The sequence below is a fragment of the Staurois parvus genome, unplaced genomic scaffold (assembly GCF_062004578.1).
Source record: "Staurois parvus isolate SC_StPar_1 unplaced genomic scaffold, SC_StPar_1.0 ptg000294l, whole genome shotgun sequence".
Classification (NCBI taxonomy): domain Eukaryota; kingdom Metazoa; phylum Chordata; class Amphibia; order Anura; family Ranidae; genus Staurois; species Staurois parvus.
The window spans coordinates 1,531,991-1,551,542 of record NW_028318090.1 but is presented as its reverse complement, the minus strand read 5'-3'; the positions used below and the strand labels follow the sequence as shown (position 1 = coordinate 1,551,542).

At 41.7% G+C, this 19,552-nt stretch overlaps 1 protein-coding gene across 1 annotated transcript in view; it reads left to right on the top strand.

Moving 5' to 3' along the window:
- Positions 1-19,552, top strand: part of ITGA2 (integrin subunit alpha 2) — a 166,076-nt gene that overhangs the window by 111,219 nt on the left and 35,305 nt on the right. Inside the window, exons 18-20 of the mRNA XM_089682690.1 lie at positions 8,155-8,265; positions 13,189-13,271; positions 14,848-14,995. Coding sequence (XP_089538816.1) covers positions 8,155-8,265; positions 13,189-13,271; positions 14,848-14,995 — 342 coding nt within the window. The remainder of the gene's footprint in view (positions 1-8,154; positions 8,266-13,188; positions 13,272-14,847; positions 14,996-19,552) is intronic.

Sequence of the window (19,552 nt, the reverse complement as noted above, 5' to 3'; positions counted from 1 at the left end):
ATCCAGTCCAATCCATGGAGGTCCCACCTCGTAATTTACAGGACTTAAAGGATCTACCAACTGCTTGGTACCAGATTCCACAGCCACAGCATATCTTCAGAGGTGTGTATGTGTCTGTGTGTGTGTATATATATATATATATATATATATATATATATATTATATTATATTATATTGCCAAAAGTATTTGGCCAGTCCTCCAAATCATTGGATTCAGGTGTTCCAATCACCTCCATGGCCACAGGTGTATAAAATCAAGCCCATAGGCATGCAGACTGCTTCTACAAACATTTATGAAGGAATGAGTTGCTCTCAGGAGCTCAGTGAATTCAAGCGTGGTACCGTGATAGGGTTCCACCTGTGCAATAAGCTCATCCATGAAATTTCCTTTCTACTAAATATTCCACAGTCAACTGTTAGTGGTATTATAACAAAGTGGAAGCAACTGGGAACAACAGCAACTCAGTTACGAAGTGGTAGGCCACGTAAAATGACAGAGTGGGGTCAGCGAATGCTGAAGTGCACAGTGCAAAATAGTTGCCAACTGTCTGCATAGTCAATAGCTAAAGACCTCCAAACTTTGTGTGGCCTTCAGATTAGCACAACAACAGTGCATAGAGAGCTTCATGGAATGGGTTTCCATGGCCGAGCAGCTGCATCCAAGCCTTACATCACCAAGCGCAATGCAAAGTGTCGGATGAAGTGGTGAAAAGCATGCTGCCACTGGACTCTAAAGCAGTGGAGACGTTTTCTCTGGAGTGACAAATCATGCTTTTCTGTCTGGCAATCCAATGGATGTGTCAGGGTTTGGCAGTTGCCAGAAGAACAGTACTTGCCTGACTGCATTGTGCCAAAAAGTTGTAAGTGTAAGTTTGATGGAGGGGGGATTATGGTGTGTGGGTTGTTTTTCAGGGGTTGCGCTTGGCCCCTCAGTTCTAGTGAAGGGAACTCTTAAGGCGTCAGCATATGAAGACATATTGGACAATTTCGTGCTCCCAACATTGTGAGAACAGTTTGGGGATGGCCCCTACCTGTCCCAATATGACTGTGCACCAGCACACAAAGCAAGGTCCATAAAGACATGGATGAACGAGTTTGGGGTGGAGGAACTTGACAGTCCTGACCTCAACCCGATAGAACAGCTTTGGGATGACTTTGAGCGGAGACTGCAAGCCAGGTCTTCTCATCTGACATCAGTGCCTGACCTCAAAAATGCACTTCTGTAAGAATGGTCAAACCTTCCCATAGACACACTCCTAAACCTTGTGGACAGCCTTCCCGGAAGAGTTGAAGCTGTTATAGCTGCACAGGGTGGGCCAACTCAATATTGAACCCTATGGACTAAGATTGGGATGCAATTAAAGTTCATGTGTGTGTAAAGGCAGGAGCCCCACTACTTTTGGCAATATAGTATACAGTATATATATATATATATATATATATATATATATATATATATATATGGGATAGAGAGGGAAAGGAGAGAGAAAATTCTAGCACTATGAGATGCCTATTTGGATTTGGGGACTTGCTATTTTACTACATTAAACAGACCAAAACCCACAGTATTGCACTCATATGATTTCCTGTTTACACAATGAAAAAAAGATTGTTCCCAGATTTGGCCTATCTGATCTGTTAGAGTGACACATGGATGTGGTAAAGTATATCAGCTCAGTCTAGCCTATTTATAAGTGACTTAATTAACTTGCGTATCTGCATTTGGAAAATACAATGTCCCAGGCAGTGGTGGACGTGTTTCTATTTCTGATCTCTGTGTCATGTTGAAGCGCCCAGCCAATCAGACTCCTTCTGGCTCAATTACTGTGCGTATACTGTTCACCATAATTGGCTGCTGTCATTTTACATCTAGCAGACTAGGATCATACATTCTATTAGAGCAGTAATTAAAACAGAACCATTTCACTGATAGCAGGGAAAATCCCTCTGTTATCAATTACAACACATGCCTAGAAAATTAAATCCTCAATGAAAATGAAATTCCTGTGTACTGAAGCACACATTCGGGTTTATACATAATTATAGGTGCAGAGAGAGTAATTGCATTGATTTTAATTTGACCCACTCAACCATGCACACATACACACACTGGATTAAAGCACCGTGTCTCTTTAAATGGCACCCCTGAGCAGGTCAAACATGAGTTTAAAGTGGAAAAAAATAAATGATAAATTTAGAGCTAAAACACCTCAATACATAGATACACTTTAGACACACTTCTTATCACCATGTTTCTGTTCAGCACATGAACACTACAGCACAACTGATTGGCATCTTGTGTCCTGCTACTCCCTCTCCAAGTCTGATCTCAGTTGTACTGCTGATTACAAGAGGCTGATACCATGTAGCTGAATGGGCAGCATTCCGCAAACACGACAGTGAGGATAATTTTTGCTGTGGCTTATGTACACTCCTCAGTGTACATATTCGTCAGCACAACAAGGATCATCAAATGTTGTCCAAAACTTTTATTGCAGGAAGATCACATCACATGCCTGACCAAGGGATCCTGAGCGTCTCGAAATGTTATACTTGATCCTTTGTGATGTGATCTTCCTGCAATAAAAGTTTTGGCCGACATTTCATGATCCATGGTGTGCTTGCGAATATATGCATTGATCTGTGATGAGTAGAGATGAGCGAAGAAATGAAAAATTCGATTCGGCTGATTCGGCGAATTCCAGTGTGAAATTCGATTCGATGCGAATTTCTCCGCTACGAAGATGACTTATTTAAAGGGTTTCTAGGCTTCAGAGAGCCTTTAAATTAGTGCAGAACACTGTACCTTTAATTTAAATGCCCTTGGAGATGAGGAAGGAGAAGGAGAAGGAGAAGGATGAGAAGAAGGAGAAGGAGAAGGATGAGAAGAAGGAGAAGGAGAAGGATGAGAAGAAGGAGAAGGATGAGAAGAAGGAGAAGGATGAGAAGAAGGAGAAGGAGAAGGATGAGAAGAAGGAGAAGGAGAAGGATGAGAAGAAGGAGAAGGAGAAGGATGAGAAGAAGGAGAAGGATGAGAAGGAGAAGGATGAGAAGGAGAAGGATGAGAAGGAGAAGGATGAGAAGAAGAAGGCTGAGAATAAGGAGAAGGATGAGAAGAAGGAGAAGGAGAAGGATGAGAAGAAGGAGAAGGAGAAGGATGAGAAGAAGGAGAAGGAGAAGGATGAGAAGAAGGAGAAGGATGAGAAGAAGGAGAAGGATGAGAAGGAGAAGGATGAGAAGGAGAAGGATGAGAAGAAGAAGGCTGAGAATAAGGAGAAGGATGAGAAGAAGGAGAAGGAGAAGGATGAGAAGAAGGAGAAGGATGAGAAGAAGGAGAAGGAGAAGGATGAGAAGAAAGAGAAGGATGAGAAGGAGAAGGATGAGAAGAAGAAGGATGAGAAGAAGAAGGATGAGAAGAAGGAAAAGGATGAGAAGAAGAAGGATGAGAAGAAGGAGAAGGATGAGAAGAAGGAGAATGATGAGAAGAAGGAGAAGGATGATAAGAAGGAGAAGGATGAGAAGAAGGAGAAGGAGAAGGATGAGAAGAAGGAGAAGGATGAGAAGAAGGAGAAGGATGAGAAGAAGGAGAAGGATGAGAAGAAGGAGAAGGATGAGAAGAAGGAGAAGGATGAGAAGAAGGAGAAGGAGAAGGATGAGAAGAAGAAGAAGGATGAGAAGAAGGATGAGAAGAAGGAGGAGAAGGATGAGAAGAAGAAGGATGAGAAGAAGGAGAAGGATGAGAAGAAGGAGAAGGAAGAGAAGAAGGAGAAGGAGAAGGATGAGAAGAAGGAGAAGGAGAAGGATGAGAAGAAGGAGAAGGATGAGAAGAAGGAGAAGGATGAGAAGGAGAAGGAGAAGGATGAGAAGGAGAAGGATGAGAAGAAGGAGAAGGAGAAGGATGAGAAGAAGGAGAAGGAGAAGGATGAGAAGAAGGAGAATGATGAGAAGAAGGAGAAGAAGGAGAAGGATGAGAAGAAGGAGAAGGATGAGAAGAAGGAGAAGGATGAGAAGAAGGAGAAGGAGAAGGATGAGAAGAAAAAGGATGAGGAGAAGGAGAAGGATGAGAAGAAGGAGAAGGAGAAGGATGAGAAGAAAAAGGATGAGGAGAAGGAGAAGGATGAGAAGAAGGAGAAGGATGAGAAGGAGAAGGAGAAGGATGAGAAGGAGAAGGAGAAGGATGAGAAGGAGAAGGATGAGAAGAAGGAGAAGGAGAAGGATGAGAAGAAGGAGAAGGAGAAGGATGAGAAGAAGGAGAAGGATGAGAAGAAGGATGAGCAGAAGGAGAAGGATGAGAAGAAGGAGAAGGATGAGAAGAAGGAGAAGGATGAGAAGAAGGATGAGAAGAAGGATGAGAAGAAGGAGAAGGATGAGAAGAAGGACAGTTCTGTGACAGTTTCTGTCTATTTCTGACAGTTCTGGGACATTCACTCCATACAGCGGTTTCAACCGCTGTATGGAGGGAATGTTATAGAACTGTCAGAAATAGACTATTAATGACAGTTCTGGGACTGTCCTTCCATGCAGCGGTTGAAACATTGTATGTATTTGTTTCCATAAATGGATCCATTTATGGAAACAAATACATACAATGTTTCAACCGCTGCATGGAAGGACAGTCCCAGAACTGTCATTAATAGTCTATTTCTGACAGTTCCATGACATTCCCTCCATACAGCGGTTAAAACAGCTGTATGCAGTGAATGTCCCAGAACTGTCATAAATAGTCTATTTCTGATAGATCTGGGACATTCACTCCATACAGCTGTTTTAACCGCTGTATGGAGGGAATGTCATGGAACTGTCAGAAATAGACTATTAATGACAGTTCTGGGACTGTCCTTCCATGCAGCGGTTGAAACATTGTATGTATTTGTTTCCATAAATGGATCCATTTATGGAAACAAATACATACAATGTTTCAACCGCTGCATTGAAGGACAGTCCCAGAACTGTCATTAATAGTCTATTTCTGACAGTTCCATGACATTCCCTCCATACAGCGGTTAAAACAGCTGTATGCAGTGAATGTCCCAGAACTGTCATAAATAGTCTATTTCTGATAGATCTGGGACATTCACTCCATACAGCTGTTTTAACCGCTGTATGGAGGGAATGTCATGGAACTGTCAGAAATAGACTATTAATGACAGTTGTGGGACTGTCCTTCCATACAGCGGTTGAAACATTGTATGTATTTGTTTCCATAAATGGATCCATTTATGGAAACAAATACATACAATGTTTCAACCGCTGCATGGAAGGACAGTCCCAGAACTGTCATTAATAGTCTATTTCTGACAGTTCCATGACATTCCCTCCATACAGCGGTTAAAACAGCTGTATGCAGTGAATGTCCCAGAACTGTCATAAATAGTCTATTTCTGATAGATCTGGGACATTCACTGCATACAGCTGTTTTAACCGCTGTATGGAGGGAATGTCATGGAACTGTCAGAAATAGACTATTAATGACAGTTCTGGGACTGTCCTTCCATGCAGCGGTTGAAACATTGTATGTATTTGTTTCCATAAATGGATCCATTTATGGAAACAAATACATACAATGTTTCAACCGCTGCATTGAAGGACAGTCCCAGAACTGTCATTAATAGTCTATTTCTGACAGTTCCATGACATTCCCTCCATACAGCGGTTAAAACAGCTGTATGCAGTGAATGTCCCAGAACTGTCATAAATAGTCTATTTCTGATAGATCTGGGACATTCACTCCATACAGCTGTTTTAACCGCTGTATGGAGGGAATGTCATGGAACTGTCAGAAATAGACTATTAATGACAGTTCTGGGACTGTCCTTCCATGCAGCGGTTGAAACATTGTATGTATTTGTTTCCATAAATGGATCCATTTATGGAAACAAATACATACAATGTTTCAACCGCTGCATTGAAGGACAGTCCCAGAACTGTCATTAATAGTCTATTTCTGACAGTTCCATGACATTCCCTCCATACAGCGGTTAAAACAGCTGTATGCAGTGAATGTCCCAGAACTGTCATAAATAGTCTATTTCTGATAGATCTGGGACATTCACTCCATACAGCTGTTTTAACCGCTGTATGGAGGGAATGTCATGGAACTGTCAGAAATAGACTATTAATGACAGTTGTGGGACTGTCCTTCCATACAGCGGTTGAAACATTGTATGTATTTGTTTCCATAAATGGATCCATTTATGGAAACAAATACATACAATGTTTCAACCGCTGCATGGAAGGACAGTCCCAGAACTGTCATTAATAGTCTATTTCTGACAGTTCCATGACATTCCCTCCATACAGCGGTTAAAACAGCTGTATGCAGTGAATGTCCCAGAACTGTCATAAATAGTCTATTTCTGATAGATCTGGGACATTCACTCCATACAGCTGTTTTAACCGCTGTATGGAGGGAATGTCATGGAACTGTCAGAAATAGACTATTAATGACAGTTGTGGGACTGTCCTTCCATACAGCGGTTGAAACATTGTATGTATTTGTTTCCATAAATGGATCCATTTATGGAAACAAATACATACAATGTTTCAACCGCTGCATTGAAGGACAGTCCCAGAACTGTCATTAATAGTCTATTTCTGACAGTTCCATGACATTCCCTCCATACAGCGGTTAAAACAGCTGTATGCAGTGAATGTCCCAGAACTGTCATAAATAGTCTATTTCTGACAGTTCTGGGACATTCACTCCATACAGCGGTTTCCGGCAAAAAGTGTATGTGCAGAGTTCCTCTATTCTGCAGATACACTTAGAGGAGCTCTGCAGATACACTTAGAGGAGCTCTGCACATACACTTTTTTCCGGTTTGGAATTATTCTTATTTTCATCCTACTTCTTCTTCTTCTTCTTCATCCTCATCCTCATCCTCTTCTTCTTCTGAGGATGAGGATGAAGAAGAAGAAGAAGAAGAAGAAGAAGTAGGATGAAAATAAGATTAATTCCAAGCCGGCAAAAAGTGTATGTGCAGAGCTCCTCTAAGTGTATCTGCAGAGCTCCTCTAAGTGTATCTGCAGAATAGAGGAACTCTGCACATACACTTTTTGCCGGCTTGGAATTATTCTTCTTTTCATCCTACTTCTTCTTCTTCTTCTTCTTCATCCTCATCCTCAGAAGAAGAGGATGAGGATGAGGATGAGGATGAGGAAGAAGAAGAAGAATGAAAAGAAGAATAATTCCAAGCCGGCAAAAAGTGTATGTGCAGAGTTCCTCTATTTCTGACAGTTCTCTCACAGCTTCTTCACATGTACAGCGGTTGAAATATCTGTATCCTAAATGGAAACTAATAGATACAAATTGTATCTATTAGTTTCCATTTAGGATACAGATGTTTCAACCGCTGTACATGTGAAGAAGCTGTGAGAGAACTGTCAGAAATAGAGGAACTCTGCACATACACTTTTTGCCGGCTTGGAATTATTCTTCTTTTCATCCTACTTCTTCTTCTTCTTCTTCTTCTTCTTCTTCTTCTTCTTCTTCTTCTTCTTCTTCTTCTTCATCCTCATCCTCATCCTCTTCTTCTGAGGATGAAGAAGAAGAAGAAGTAGGATGAAAAGAAGAATAATTCCAAGCCGGCAAAAAGTGTATGTGCAGAGTTCCTCTATTTCTGACAGTTCTCTCACAACTTCTTCACATGTACAGTGGTTGAAACATCTGTATCCTAAATGTAAACTAATAGATACAATGTTTCAACCGCTAAACATGTGTTCCTTCTGTCAGAGAACTGTCAGAAATAGCGGAGCTCACTGCAGGGACACTTTTGCCGGCTGATCGGGAAATGTTCGATTCGCGCACCCGAAGTAGGCAAAATTTCGGTTTCGACACGAATCGAATATTTCCTGAAATTCGACTCGAATTCCGGTTCGCCTAGTTCGATTCGCTCATCTCTAGTGATGAGTCCAGTTTCCAGCTGGTGATCTCTGCAGCTCCCATTACTAATGAGCCCATATCCAGGAACGAGGGTGATGGGAATAATGACATTATATGTACACTCCTGTCCCCTGCAAGTAAGGTGTACCTAATAAAATGGCGAGTGTGTATATGTATGTATGTATATATATATATATAGTAACAGAATTATATATACATTACAAGTTTATATTTATGAAATGACTATTTTGCATTTGTATTTATGTTACCAGGAGACATCAGACTCAGAAAATGCACTGTCGGTACGCATCAATATTGCAGCTCAAAAACCAAACAGCAGCCCGGTTTTAAACCCTTATTTATCTGGTTCAAGTGAATGGTTTGTAAGTATGTTGTCATTAGAGTAATATTTCTGCCTGTCCTTTGTACAGCCAGTGAATGAGCTAACACAATACAGTCATGTGAAGCAGGTAAAGGTCATGAATCACCATGAATTATGAATGTTGAATGTAGCAACTGTGTCTTCTCACTTAGCGATCTTGACATGCAGGACAAGTGGCTTGTGATATGAAATAAACTGTGTGGGCGCTGCACCTATATTTTGCCTAGTCCCACCTTTCTGAGGGGCTAATGTGACATAAAGGTAACAGTCATTTTAATTTTTCTCGGTTTATATTTTTTGTACTTCCAGAGTCTAAAAATATTTGTCAATAGGAACATTAAGAAAGAAAATATTTTTGTAAAGTTTTCTTAAACATTTTTTTAATTTTCATTTTGAATAAGTTTTTTTTTGTTTAATTAGGGAGATTTCCTTTCAATTCCTGTCCTGTAGGCTCAACAGGAAGTAAGAAGGTATCTTTCCAATGTGATGGAAATCCCATCTGAATTGGAAGATTTCACCTTTATTCTTGTTCTGGTGGCAACTCAAACTTTTGGATTTACCTTTATTCCTGATGACATCGGTGATCAAGACAATCAGAGAGTGAATCTCCCTAACAGTACACAGGCAACAATAAAAAAAGCCTCACAACTCTATCCAATCTTAAAAAAATTGCCTTTAGTTATACTTTAAATTTGAGATTTTAGTTTCACAACTGTGTGTTAAGACTCATCCATGTACAGTATGTAGATGGCCCCTAGCTTCTCCTCATGGACACATCTCATAGTTAGTGCCCCACAGGATTTTAGGGCCATCCCCTCTGAGTTGTAACCACCCCAAGGCCATTCAGACCTATCTGTCTGCCAAACGTGCATGGGAGGTGCTTTTGAGGTTCTTCCACTCCATGCTCCTGATCCAAGTTCATAGCAACCCTCTTATGCCTAGAGCACATCCCACACAGGGCCTTGTATTATGCTTATGGTTCAGGTTATGAATCCATAAGTTCAGTCAAACATCTGTAGCCCAAGAGACATGGGGGCTAAGGTTACCTGGTGCATGTTCCATTGGGGAAGATCCTCTCTAACCATCAGGAAGGTGACTCCTTTTCCTAACCACTACCAGCACCTATGCCAAGCTTCACTCTATCCCCTGAAACTGGCTGTGCTCTTTGGTCTACACATTTAGGTTCTCACATTACTTTTGATTTTCAAATCACACGTGGAGGCTGGTTGTTGCATTTATTTTCTTTACTCAAAGCAAGTGAAAACAGTCCACAAGAGTGGGATCAGTAACGTTCCACAAGTAAGGCAAAGAACAATATAGCAGTCCATGAATATGGTCAGCGATCCCATTAAAGGACAATTCTTGGCTGTGTCCTGCAAAGTGGATGGAGAGGGCATTGTGGTCCTTGCAATTATTGTGTCATTTCCTCTGCTTGCTTTTTAATTTACATTTCATGGTCACAGTCCTTAGCTTCTACCTACAGAGCAAGTTGTACTGTAAGTAGTAACCCTTACCTACATCTAGTCCAAGGCTTACTGTTTATCTATGCCAATAGCTAAGCTAGCAGAATAGAGTCCACTGTGGAGAGTTGTAAACTATGTTAAAGCAGACACTGCTGAGTGAAACACGCATCTCTGTCCATAATGTTAACCCTTTTTAGGCCTTATGCACACCGAATGTTTATTTAACTCTCCTAAAATCTATCAGCATTTTTGTAGAAAACATTTCTAAAGCTTTTACAACCTTTTACAAATGTCAGGCTCTTGGGCTTTAATTAATTTTATTGGCCAGAATAAATAATTTATTATTAATGAATGCTCAAGCATCAGACCCGGACTGGGACAAAAAATAGGCCCGGGCACTTTGGACTGAGAAGCCCAAAGCCCGGGACCTTTTCCTTGGAGCCCAGAAGTGGAACGCCAGGGCCCGGTCACAAGAGCAACCTTTGTGACTCTGGTAGTTCCGCCACTAGTGTCAGTAAGTTTTTATTTTTATTTAATCTTTTACAATTTTATTTTTTATTTCCTACATTTTTTTGTAGGAGAGAAATAAAGGATGGAAAGAAAGAAAGAAAGGAAGGAGGGAAAGGAAGGAATGAAGAAAGTTAGGGGAAGGAAGGAGAAAGAAAGAGAGCTGACCGCATGCAGGAGATGGATAGGAGGGGCGGCACAGGAACCGAGAAATGCACGGTCCTCTATGTGCTGCCTGGCCTCCTCTCCTATATATCTCCTATATATACTTATGGCGGTGCCCTATGGCCAGTCTGGGCCGTGTCAAGCATTAATCATGCTTAGCTTTTGGGTGTGTTTAGCAGCTTTTAGTAGCATCAAACATTTTCTTTCTGCCCTAGACGCACTGACCCTGGGTTTTTTTCCTGCCTCTAAAAGCTTTTAAAAGTCAATAGGTGCATGAACGTATAGGATAACATGGAGGGGCGTTTGGAAGCAGGAAAAAAAAATGCCCGACACCAAGAGTGGCTGAAAAAATGCCCTGTGTGCATGAGGCCTTAATCTCCTGGGAGCATTTTAGTACACTGCTCAAAAAAATTAAAGGAACACTTTTTAATCAAAATATAGCATCAAGTCAGTTAAACTCCTGGGATATTGATCTGGACAGTTAAGTAGCAGAGGGGGCTGTTAATCAGTTTCAGCTGCTGTGGTGTTCATGAAATTCGCAACAGGTGCATTAGATGGGCAACAATGAGACGACCCCCAAAACAGGAATCATTTTACAGGTGGAGGCCACTGACATTTTTTTCCCAACTCATCTTTTCTGACTATTTTTCAGTAGTTTTGCATTTGGCTAGGGTCAGTGTTACTACTGGTAGCATGAGGCGATACCTGGACCCTACAGAGATTGCACAGGCAGTCCAACTCCTCCAGGATGGCACATGAATATGTGCCATTGCCATAAGGTTTGCTGTGTCTCCCAGCACAGTCTCAAGAGCATGGAAGAGATTCCAGGAGACAGCAGTTACTCTAGGAGAGCTGGACAGGGCCGTAGAAGGTTCTTAACCCATCAGCAGGACCGGTATCTGCTCCTTTGTACAAGGAACAGGATAAGCACTGCCAGAGCCCTACAAAATGACCTCCAGCAGGCCACTGGTGTGAATGCCTCTGAGCAAACAATCAGAAACCAACTTCATTAGGGTGGCCTGAGGGCCCGACATACTGTAGTGCAGGGCTTAAAATTTCGAGTCTAGACCTACTAGCCAGCCACAAACCTTACTCTCCACCAGTTGCCCCACCCAACCTTGCCCAGGTCCGCCTCCAACCCCATCCCCGGCCCACCCCCAACCCTGCCCCCAGTCCTGCCCCAACCAAGCCCCCTTAAAGCTTATGAAATTACATTTTTCTTTAGAATAAAGAGTCCAAAATATAAACTGTATACAATAATGTATATCCCAGCTCCCCTGTACTTCATTATAGTGATATGACATGTATACAGTAATCATTACTGTATACATGTCATATCACTATAATGGAGTACAGGGGAGCTGGGATATACATTACTGTATACATGTCATATCACTATAACGGAGTACAGGGGAGGGGGGATATACATTACTGTATACATGTCCTATCACTATAATGGAGTACAGGGGATCTGGGATATACATTACTGAGTAATGTACTGTATATCCCAGCTCCCCTGTACTCCATTATAGTGATATGACATGTATACAGTACTTACTCCTTGAGTCCACCGCGGCAGTGGAGAGGGTGTCTCCTCTCAGCGGAGGAGAGCGGACCTCTCCTGCACCTGTCCCCTCAGCGGCGGTGCCGAAGAAGCCGGAAACCGGGAACTTGGAAACCGGAACTCGGCTTCACAATGAGGCTTGGAGTGCAGCCGCTCCATCTGTGCTTGCCACTAGAGAATTTCTCCTCGCATTTTGGCGAGCGGGCGAGCGGCTTTTTCAAGCCCTGCTCTAGTGGGCCCTGTGCTCACTGCCCGGCACCACAGAGCTTGATTGGCATTTGCCATTGAACACCAGAATTGGCAGGTCCGCCACTGGCATCCTGTGCTTTTCACAGATAAGAGCAGGTTCAACCTGAGCACATGTAACAGATGTGAAAAGGTCTGGAGAAGCCGTGGAGAACTTTATGCTGCCTGTAACATCATTCAGCATGACCGTTTTGGTGGTGGTTCAGTGATGGTCTGGGGAGGCAAATCCATGGAGGGACACACAGACCTCTACAGGTTAGACAATGGCACCCTGACTGCCATTAGGTATCGGGATGAAATCCTTGTACCCATTGTCAGACCCTATGCTGGTGCAGTGGGTCCTGGGTTCCTCCTGGTGCACGACAATGCCCGGCCTCATGTGTTGAGAGTATGCAGGCAGTTCCTGGAGGATGATCGAATTGATACCATTGAATGGTTCCACGCTCACCTGACCTAAATCCAATAGAACACCTCTGGGATATCATGTTTCGGTCCATCCGACACTGCCAGATTGCACCTCAGACTTTCCAGGAGCTCAATGATGCCCTGGTCCAGATCTGGGAGGAAATACCCCAGGACACCATCAGTCATCTCATTAGGAGCATGCGCCAACATTGTAAAGCATGTGTGGGCCATACATACTACTGAATACCCTTTTGAGTTGCTACAAAAATGGACTAGCCTGCTGCCTATTTTTTCACTTTGATTTTTGTGGTGCGTTTGAATTCAGTCCTCTGTAGGTTGATAATTTTCATTTCCATCAAATTATGGGGCATCCTTACGTTCCTAACACATTACCCAGTCCATATCAGTATACATATCCAGAATTATATTTTTCACCATTGAGATCTGATGTGTTTTCAAAGTGTTCTTTTAATTTTTTTGAGCAGTGTAGTTTGTGTACCAATATCTTTAATGTGCTTGAACTTATATATATAACAAATTCATCTTTCATTTTGTTAATTGTGTTTTGCATTAGATTCCTTTTCTAAAAGACTGCGGTGATGATGAAATTTGCACTTCAGATCTCTTAATACATGTGGAGCAGAAACCAAAGGATGTGTGAGTCCAGCTTACAAATTGTGAACATTTTATTTTTACAACACATTGCTACATAATGCCATTATATAAGCCCCTACGTGTTAAAAATTAGAAAAGATAAATTGCTCAGCAGAATAAAGCTTTCAGTTAATTACGGCTCTCCCTTATAAAAACTTTGTGAAAGGTCCATTTTGATACTTATTTTTTAAGTACATTTACTGGAGTAACCGTAACTATAGCAGTCCATGAGGGTGCTGTTGGGCCTAGGATAGAAGAGGGCCCTCATTAGGGAAGCTGTTAAAGGAGATGTATGGCCAAAACTCCTTTGGGCATACTCGTCTTTTTGGTCAAAGGAGTGCACTTAGTTCTACACTCCTGTGGCCCAGATACAGCCAACAGCGGCTAAAGAACACAGTCATCACAGAGCTGGTCCAGATCTTGCAGGAATCACAACAATAATGTTGTGATTCGCTCAGATGCCGGACCGGCATGCCACTGGGTCCCTGAGCCAGCTGCTCCCACCCAATCCCCAGCCCAGTGCTCCAGTGAATGATGGTGGGGCAGAGCTCAAAGCAGACTCGAGAATTGAGCAATCAGTGGTCTTTGATTGCTCAGTTCTGGGTGTGGGGGACAGCTGCAGCATCAGATCAATGCTGCAGCCATACAGGTTAGTATAAATATTTGTTATTTTCAATGACCGCACTTCTCTTTTAAGGTAAACTAAAGTGTGAAGTTTCAAGTATGGAAGGGCTATGTTCAGACCCCTGACCTCAGGATGGTCCCAAGTCACAGATCCTCCTCTGTGCAGTAAGAGGCCTTTGCTTATCAGTCTTGGTTGGCATTGTAGATTTTTTGCCCTCTGAAGTTCTGCTACAGACCGAAATTAACCCTGTATGCCTAATGCAGTAAAAAATTCCAGAGTTTATGCTCTGCTAAAAGCTAAAAGGACAACTGAGGTTTGTAGTTCTACATGAAGTTGTATAAGTGTAGTACTTGGCCATTAGCAGAATGTCTTGTATTCTATGATTCATTCACAGAATACTCTGCACTTTATGAATGGTCAAGGGGAGAAGAGGGACAGATAAATGACACTAAGGGGTCTGTTTATAAAAAAATTGGTGGACAAATGTCACAAGCATTCACCAAGCCATAATGAATTCTGGCTTTATTTTTCCTAATATATTGATTTCCTGCAATCATCAGCTCCATCTAAAGACCATACTGTAATGTGGTATTTTACTGACTGAGGTATTTCAGATGGAGCTGATGATCACAGGAAATCAACATACTAAGCGAAATGCAATTAGAATCCGTAAAGGCTGGGTGAATGCTTGTGACAGTTGACCAACAATGTTTTTTATAAATAGACCTCTAACTCCTTCATTCATAAGAGTCAATGCTCTCATAATGGCAGTGGCCAATACTACAGCACTGGCTGTAATATCTGGCATATACAAATTTTATTTACTTTGCCTGGAGTTCTGTTTTAACATAGGATAAACTCTGGTTGCCTGCTGATGCTTACCGCATGGCTTTGTTTTTATTAAATAAGCCTTTAGGGTTAGATAAAAGTGCATAATATGTCCTTTTTTTACAGCAAATTACCATATGTGGTCAGCGACAAGAACAGACGGCTGCTTTTCCAAGTAACTGTGACCAACAAAAAAGATCAGGAAAATGCATATAACACAAAGTTGAAAGCCACTTTCTCTGAAAATTTGTTCTTTGCTTCTTCAACAACTCCTGTGAGTATAGTATTAGAACATAGTGTAGGTGATATGGCTGCAGGGATCCTCAAAAATAGAGATTAGTTTTGAATATAGTAGAGAAGGTTTAAAACCCCTGTTAGTTTATTTTTTGCTGACTGTGTATATTTAGGGAAAATTACCTTCACTTGTTGCCCCAGAGACAGAGCAGGAAGTTGGAGGAAATCTCTCAGCATGAGGGGAATTCCCTTTTTAGACAGTTTACCTTTGAAGAGGTGTCCATTTTCAACATTTATTTTTATGTTAGACTTTCCACAAATGACACAATTGGCACATGTGACAAAAAAACATATTGGTGCACAATTACAGTAAGGCATTTGTATGTCATGAATTGGATTGATCACATTTCGAACCTGAGACAGAGGTATCCACCATAGAAGATTTCCCCTCACCTCTTGTTCTGGGGACAGCTCTCACATTTTGCCCTTTCTTTCTTGGGGAAAATGGTCAACGGCCAGAGGGGAGAATCTCCCCAATAGGAACACAGACAGCAATAAAATTTTGATGAAGGGTCTAACCCTTTCCCAGCTCAATCATAAATTAAAACAATAACTAGAGATACCCTTTTAAAGAATGTTTTGCACAGTTTATTATAACTCCAATGAAGATTGTCCCCAAGGACTATTGGCTTCCATACAAATTATTAAATGGTCAAACACGCATGTATGTTTGGGCTGCAAGGAGAAATAGTTTGCAGGCTTGACCAAGGAACATCAGCCAGAGTTGTGTAGGGGCCTACCATCATACAAGGTCTCCTTAGTCTGACGGTAAATAGCTGTATTGGACAATCATTCTCCTACATCTGTAGGCACCTTAAAGTGTACCTGATCTGGACTACAATTCTTCGAAATTAACAACAGTACTGAAATACTGCATTATTGCAGTGCTAGCAAGTACCTGTGTTTGTCTTCAAGATTCATTACATCATGGGCTATACATAGTGCCTAGACATCTCTCAGTAGAGATAAAGCTCTATCCTTGCTCCCTTTTCCCCACTGGGTGTAAAGCCCGATCCTTGGTATGAATTTTTCAATTGTCAGAGCCCCTACTGTCCGATGAAGTTCTAGCATTTGACAGAAAAATTATTTGTAGCACCACCCCTGAAGGAGCCGCTTGATGTCATGGGTTCTCTGTTTTGCTTCTCATCTCTTATAACACCCTCAGCCCCTCTGGCACATCTAGTTGAATGGAAATCACTGAAAACACTTAAAGAGTCACAAGCAAAGATATCTTTGGCATGGTAGTGAGCTAATACCAGCAAATGAACACAAGACTGCTTAGTGGTATGGGAACACAATGTATTTGCATGGGTTGGAGAAAAGAGTGGTTTGAGCATAAATAAACATACAGAAGGTAAGTTTAGACACAGCCTGTTAGACAATGTAGTCGCTATGCCAACAGAACTTAAATTAGTTCTGTACAACTAGACTGGAATTAACACATAAACCAGCAAGACCATTAGTAGACAGTGAATATAAACATTAATTATGTTGTAAATAAGGACAATGCTACTACTTAGGGCGCACCCACAGAGAATGACTAAGTTCCGCGTGATTCCCCCTGTGTGGTACCTCTGAACTAAGCAACTAGTAAAGGTCTCTACATGGCAACTCTAAATGGGCAGTCTTTAGTCCTGAATCTTCAGCCAGCTAACATTGGAGCTCAGTCATTCTGTTGGTGCATAGAACAGTCACACTAAGGACTGTAGACAGTAACAGGCTATAGACCAGTTGTGTATCAGTTCCTATGGCTTAGTCTCTCTAGTGGCTGTAAGTCATGACCACAAGGCCCTCTCACCATACTCAGTAACTCAGCATGGAAATCTCACCGTGTGGAAAGGAATCCTCTGCCCCTGTTTAGTGTGGTTCTGGAACTTGGCTCACCCGGTACTACTTTAGTGTAGGTGGAGCACTAAGCTCTCTGCGATGGTAACACAGCCCCAGTCTCTGTGTTCTCCAATACTATCTCTCTGTGGTCTCACAGCAGTATGCCTAAGGCCTCAGCTTTAGCTGCAAGAAGGTCTGATTCCAGGGAGGTGTTCACTCCCACTTCCTGCAGCTAAATACCGTGCATTTCAAAGAACAGCCTGGGAGGATTCTGGTTTTCTCTCCTCCCCAATCCCAATGCCTTCTGGGAGATGCAGTTCATTGGATAACGACAGCCCATAATATTTCTCCCTTTCTGGACATCAATTCCCAACATCCACTGCAGCCAGTTTAGTCATTGCAGCCTAGCTCTCCTCTACAGATTGAAGCAAGATTAAGTGTTAAGAGGGAGTATAGCTTAAAACTGTGCACCACGCATTTGTTACAGATTTGTTGGCTGCACATCCCTGAACTGTTGATACAAGGCCGGACAGATCCATTCTTTCATGCTGTTAATACCAAATTCTGACCCTATCATCTGAATGTTGCAGCTGAAATCAAGACTCATTAGACCAGGCAACATTTTTCCAATCATCTATTGTCCAATTTTGGTGAGCCTGTGCAAATTGCAGCCTCTGTTTCTTGTTCTTAGCTGACAGGAGTTGCACCCGCTGTGGTCTTCTGCTGCTGAAGCCCATCTGCTTCAAGGTTGGACCTGTTGTGCATTCTGAGAGGGTATTCTGCTTACCTTGCTTATAATGAGTGGTTATTTGAGTAACTGTTGCCTTTCTATCATGTCAAACCAGTCTGCCAATTCTCCTCTGACCTCTCACATCAACAAGGCATTTTTATCCACACAGCTGCCACTCACTGAATAGGGATGGTTGTACGTGTAAATCCCAGTAGATCAGCAGTTTTCGATATAATCAGACCAGCCCGTCTGACACCAACAACCATGCCACGTTTAAAGTCACCTAAATCCCCTTTCTTCCCCATTCTGATGCTCAGTTTGAACTTCAGCAAGTTGTCTTTACACGTCTAGATGCCTAAATGCATTGAGTTGCTGCCATGTGATTGGCTAATTAGCATTTTGTGTTACCAAACAATTGAACAGGTGTACCTAATAAAGTGGCCGGTGAGTGTATAATCAAAACTGTACTCTATAGTAGTGGTGTGAACCTCCTGCGCTCCCAAGTGTTTTAAACTAAATAAAAAATTATATATATATAAATCCCAGGGGAAGCTGCTAACATTAAATCATATACCAGTGATTGTGATAAATAAATGTAATAAAGAATGTAGCGCTACACCCAAACTATATACACACATTTAAATGAACATTTAATAAATATAAAAAATGTGAAATCACAAAATCTCATATAAAATATATATAAATGTGACAGTGATGTCAATTAATATTAATTAGTGCTCATAAATGGTAAATCGACACACTATGATAGAAGATAGAAGAGCACAGACAAACACACATGTGAAGGAATCAGGAGCAGCAAGGAGATTGATGCTGCAATACTTTCCTGGAGAAGAGCCAGAGTGGGAATACTTATTTCTGAGAGAACTACCTTTGGAGTGATAGCTTTTACTTGGAGGATCTGTGAGGGGGATCCACTACTGCTCTTTGATCCGCAAGGGTCGAAGGGATGAGGTGAGAGGCTTATCCAGATGGTGGTTGGATTCTCAGATTTATATACACTCAGAGACCTGCACGAGTTTCACCTATGGTCACTAACAGTAGTATTTGGAAGCACTGTTTACTGTTTGGTCACCAGCAATATTTATTGGACTTTGAGAAACACTGTTGTTTGTACCATTTTAACGGTTATTTCACTTCACAAGAGGCACGTGTGATTATAATCATATATATGTGTATGTGTTGTTTATACATATATATATGGAAATGTTTTTTTCACATGTTTTGAGCTATTTACTTTATTGTGTCGATTTACCATTTATGAGCACTAATTAATATTAATTGACATCACTGTCACATTTATATATATTTTATATGAGATTTTGTGATTTCACATTTTTTATATTTATTAATTGTTCATTTAAATGTGCGTATATAGTTTGGGTGTAGCGCTACATTCTTTATTACATTTAAAACTGTACTCTATGTTCCCATTTTGAAACATTGTTTAAGTATAAAGTTTAGAGAAAGAAAATTAGACCCCTTTCACATGGACAGACTCCGGCAGTGGATCTGTCCACTGATCACCGCTGAGCAAGCGGATGACAGGTTAGTGTCTGCTCCTCTTACACAGAATGGACACGGACACAGCCCGCTGTCCTCTATGGGTGGTCAGATGTACAACATGTTTACATCCGACTGTCATCTGATCCGATTGGATTGGATGCAGGGGAGTGTAAATAGACACATGTCATTTTACATCTTCTGCTCCATAGAGGGCAATGGATGGTCCAATCAGGGCCGGCTTAAAAAAGAACAAGCGAACCCAGTCGGCCGCCCGTGTGAAAGGGCCCTTATGTTACTCCAGGTAGTTTCTGGTTTGAGCCCACAACACCAAGTTCAGTGTGTATGGTGGGGGAGTTATTTATGAACAGGAAGCTGTAGCAGGGTGTCAGTATTCCCTTGGAACAAAGTTCATTTGTTCAAAATCATTGGTCTTCCTTTGTGGCTGCTTCATCATCT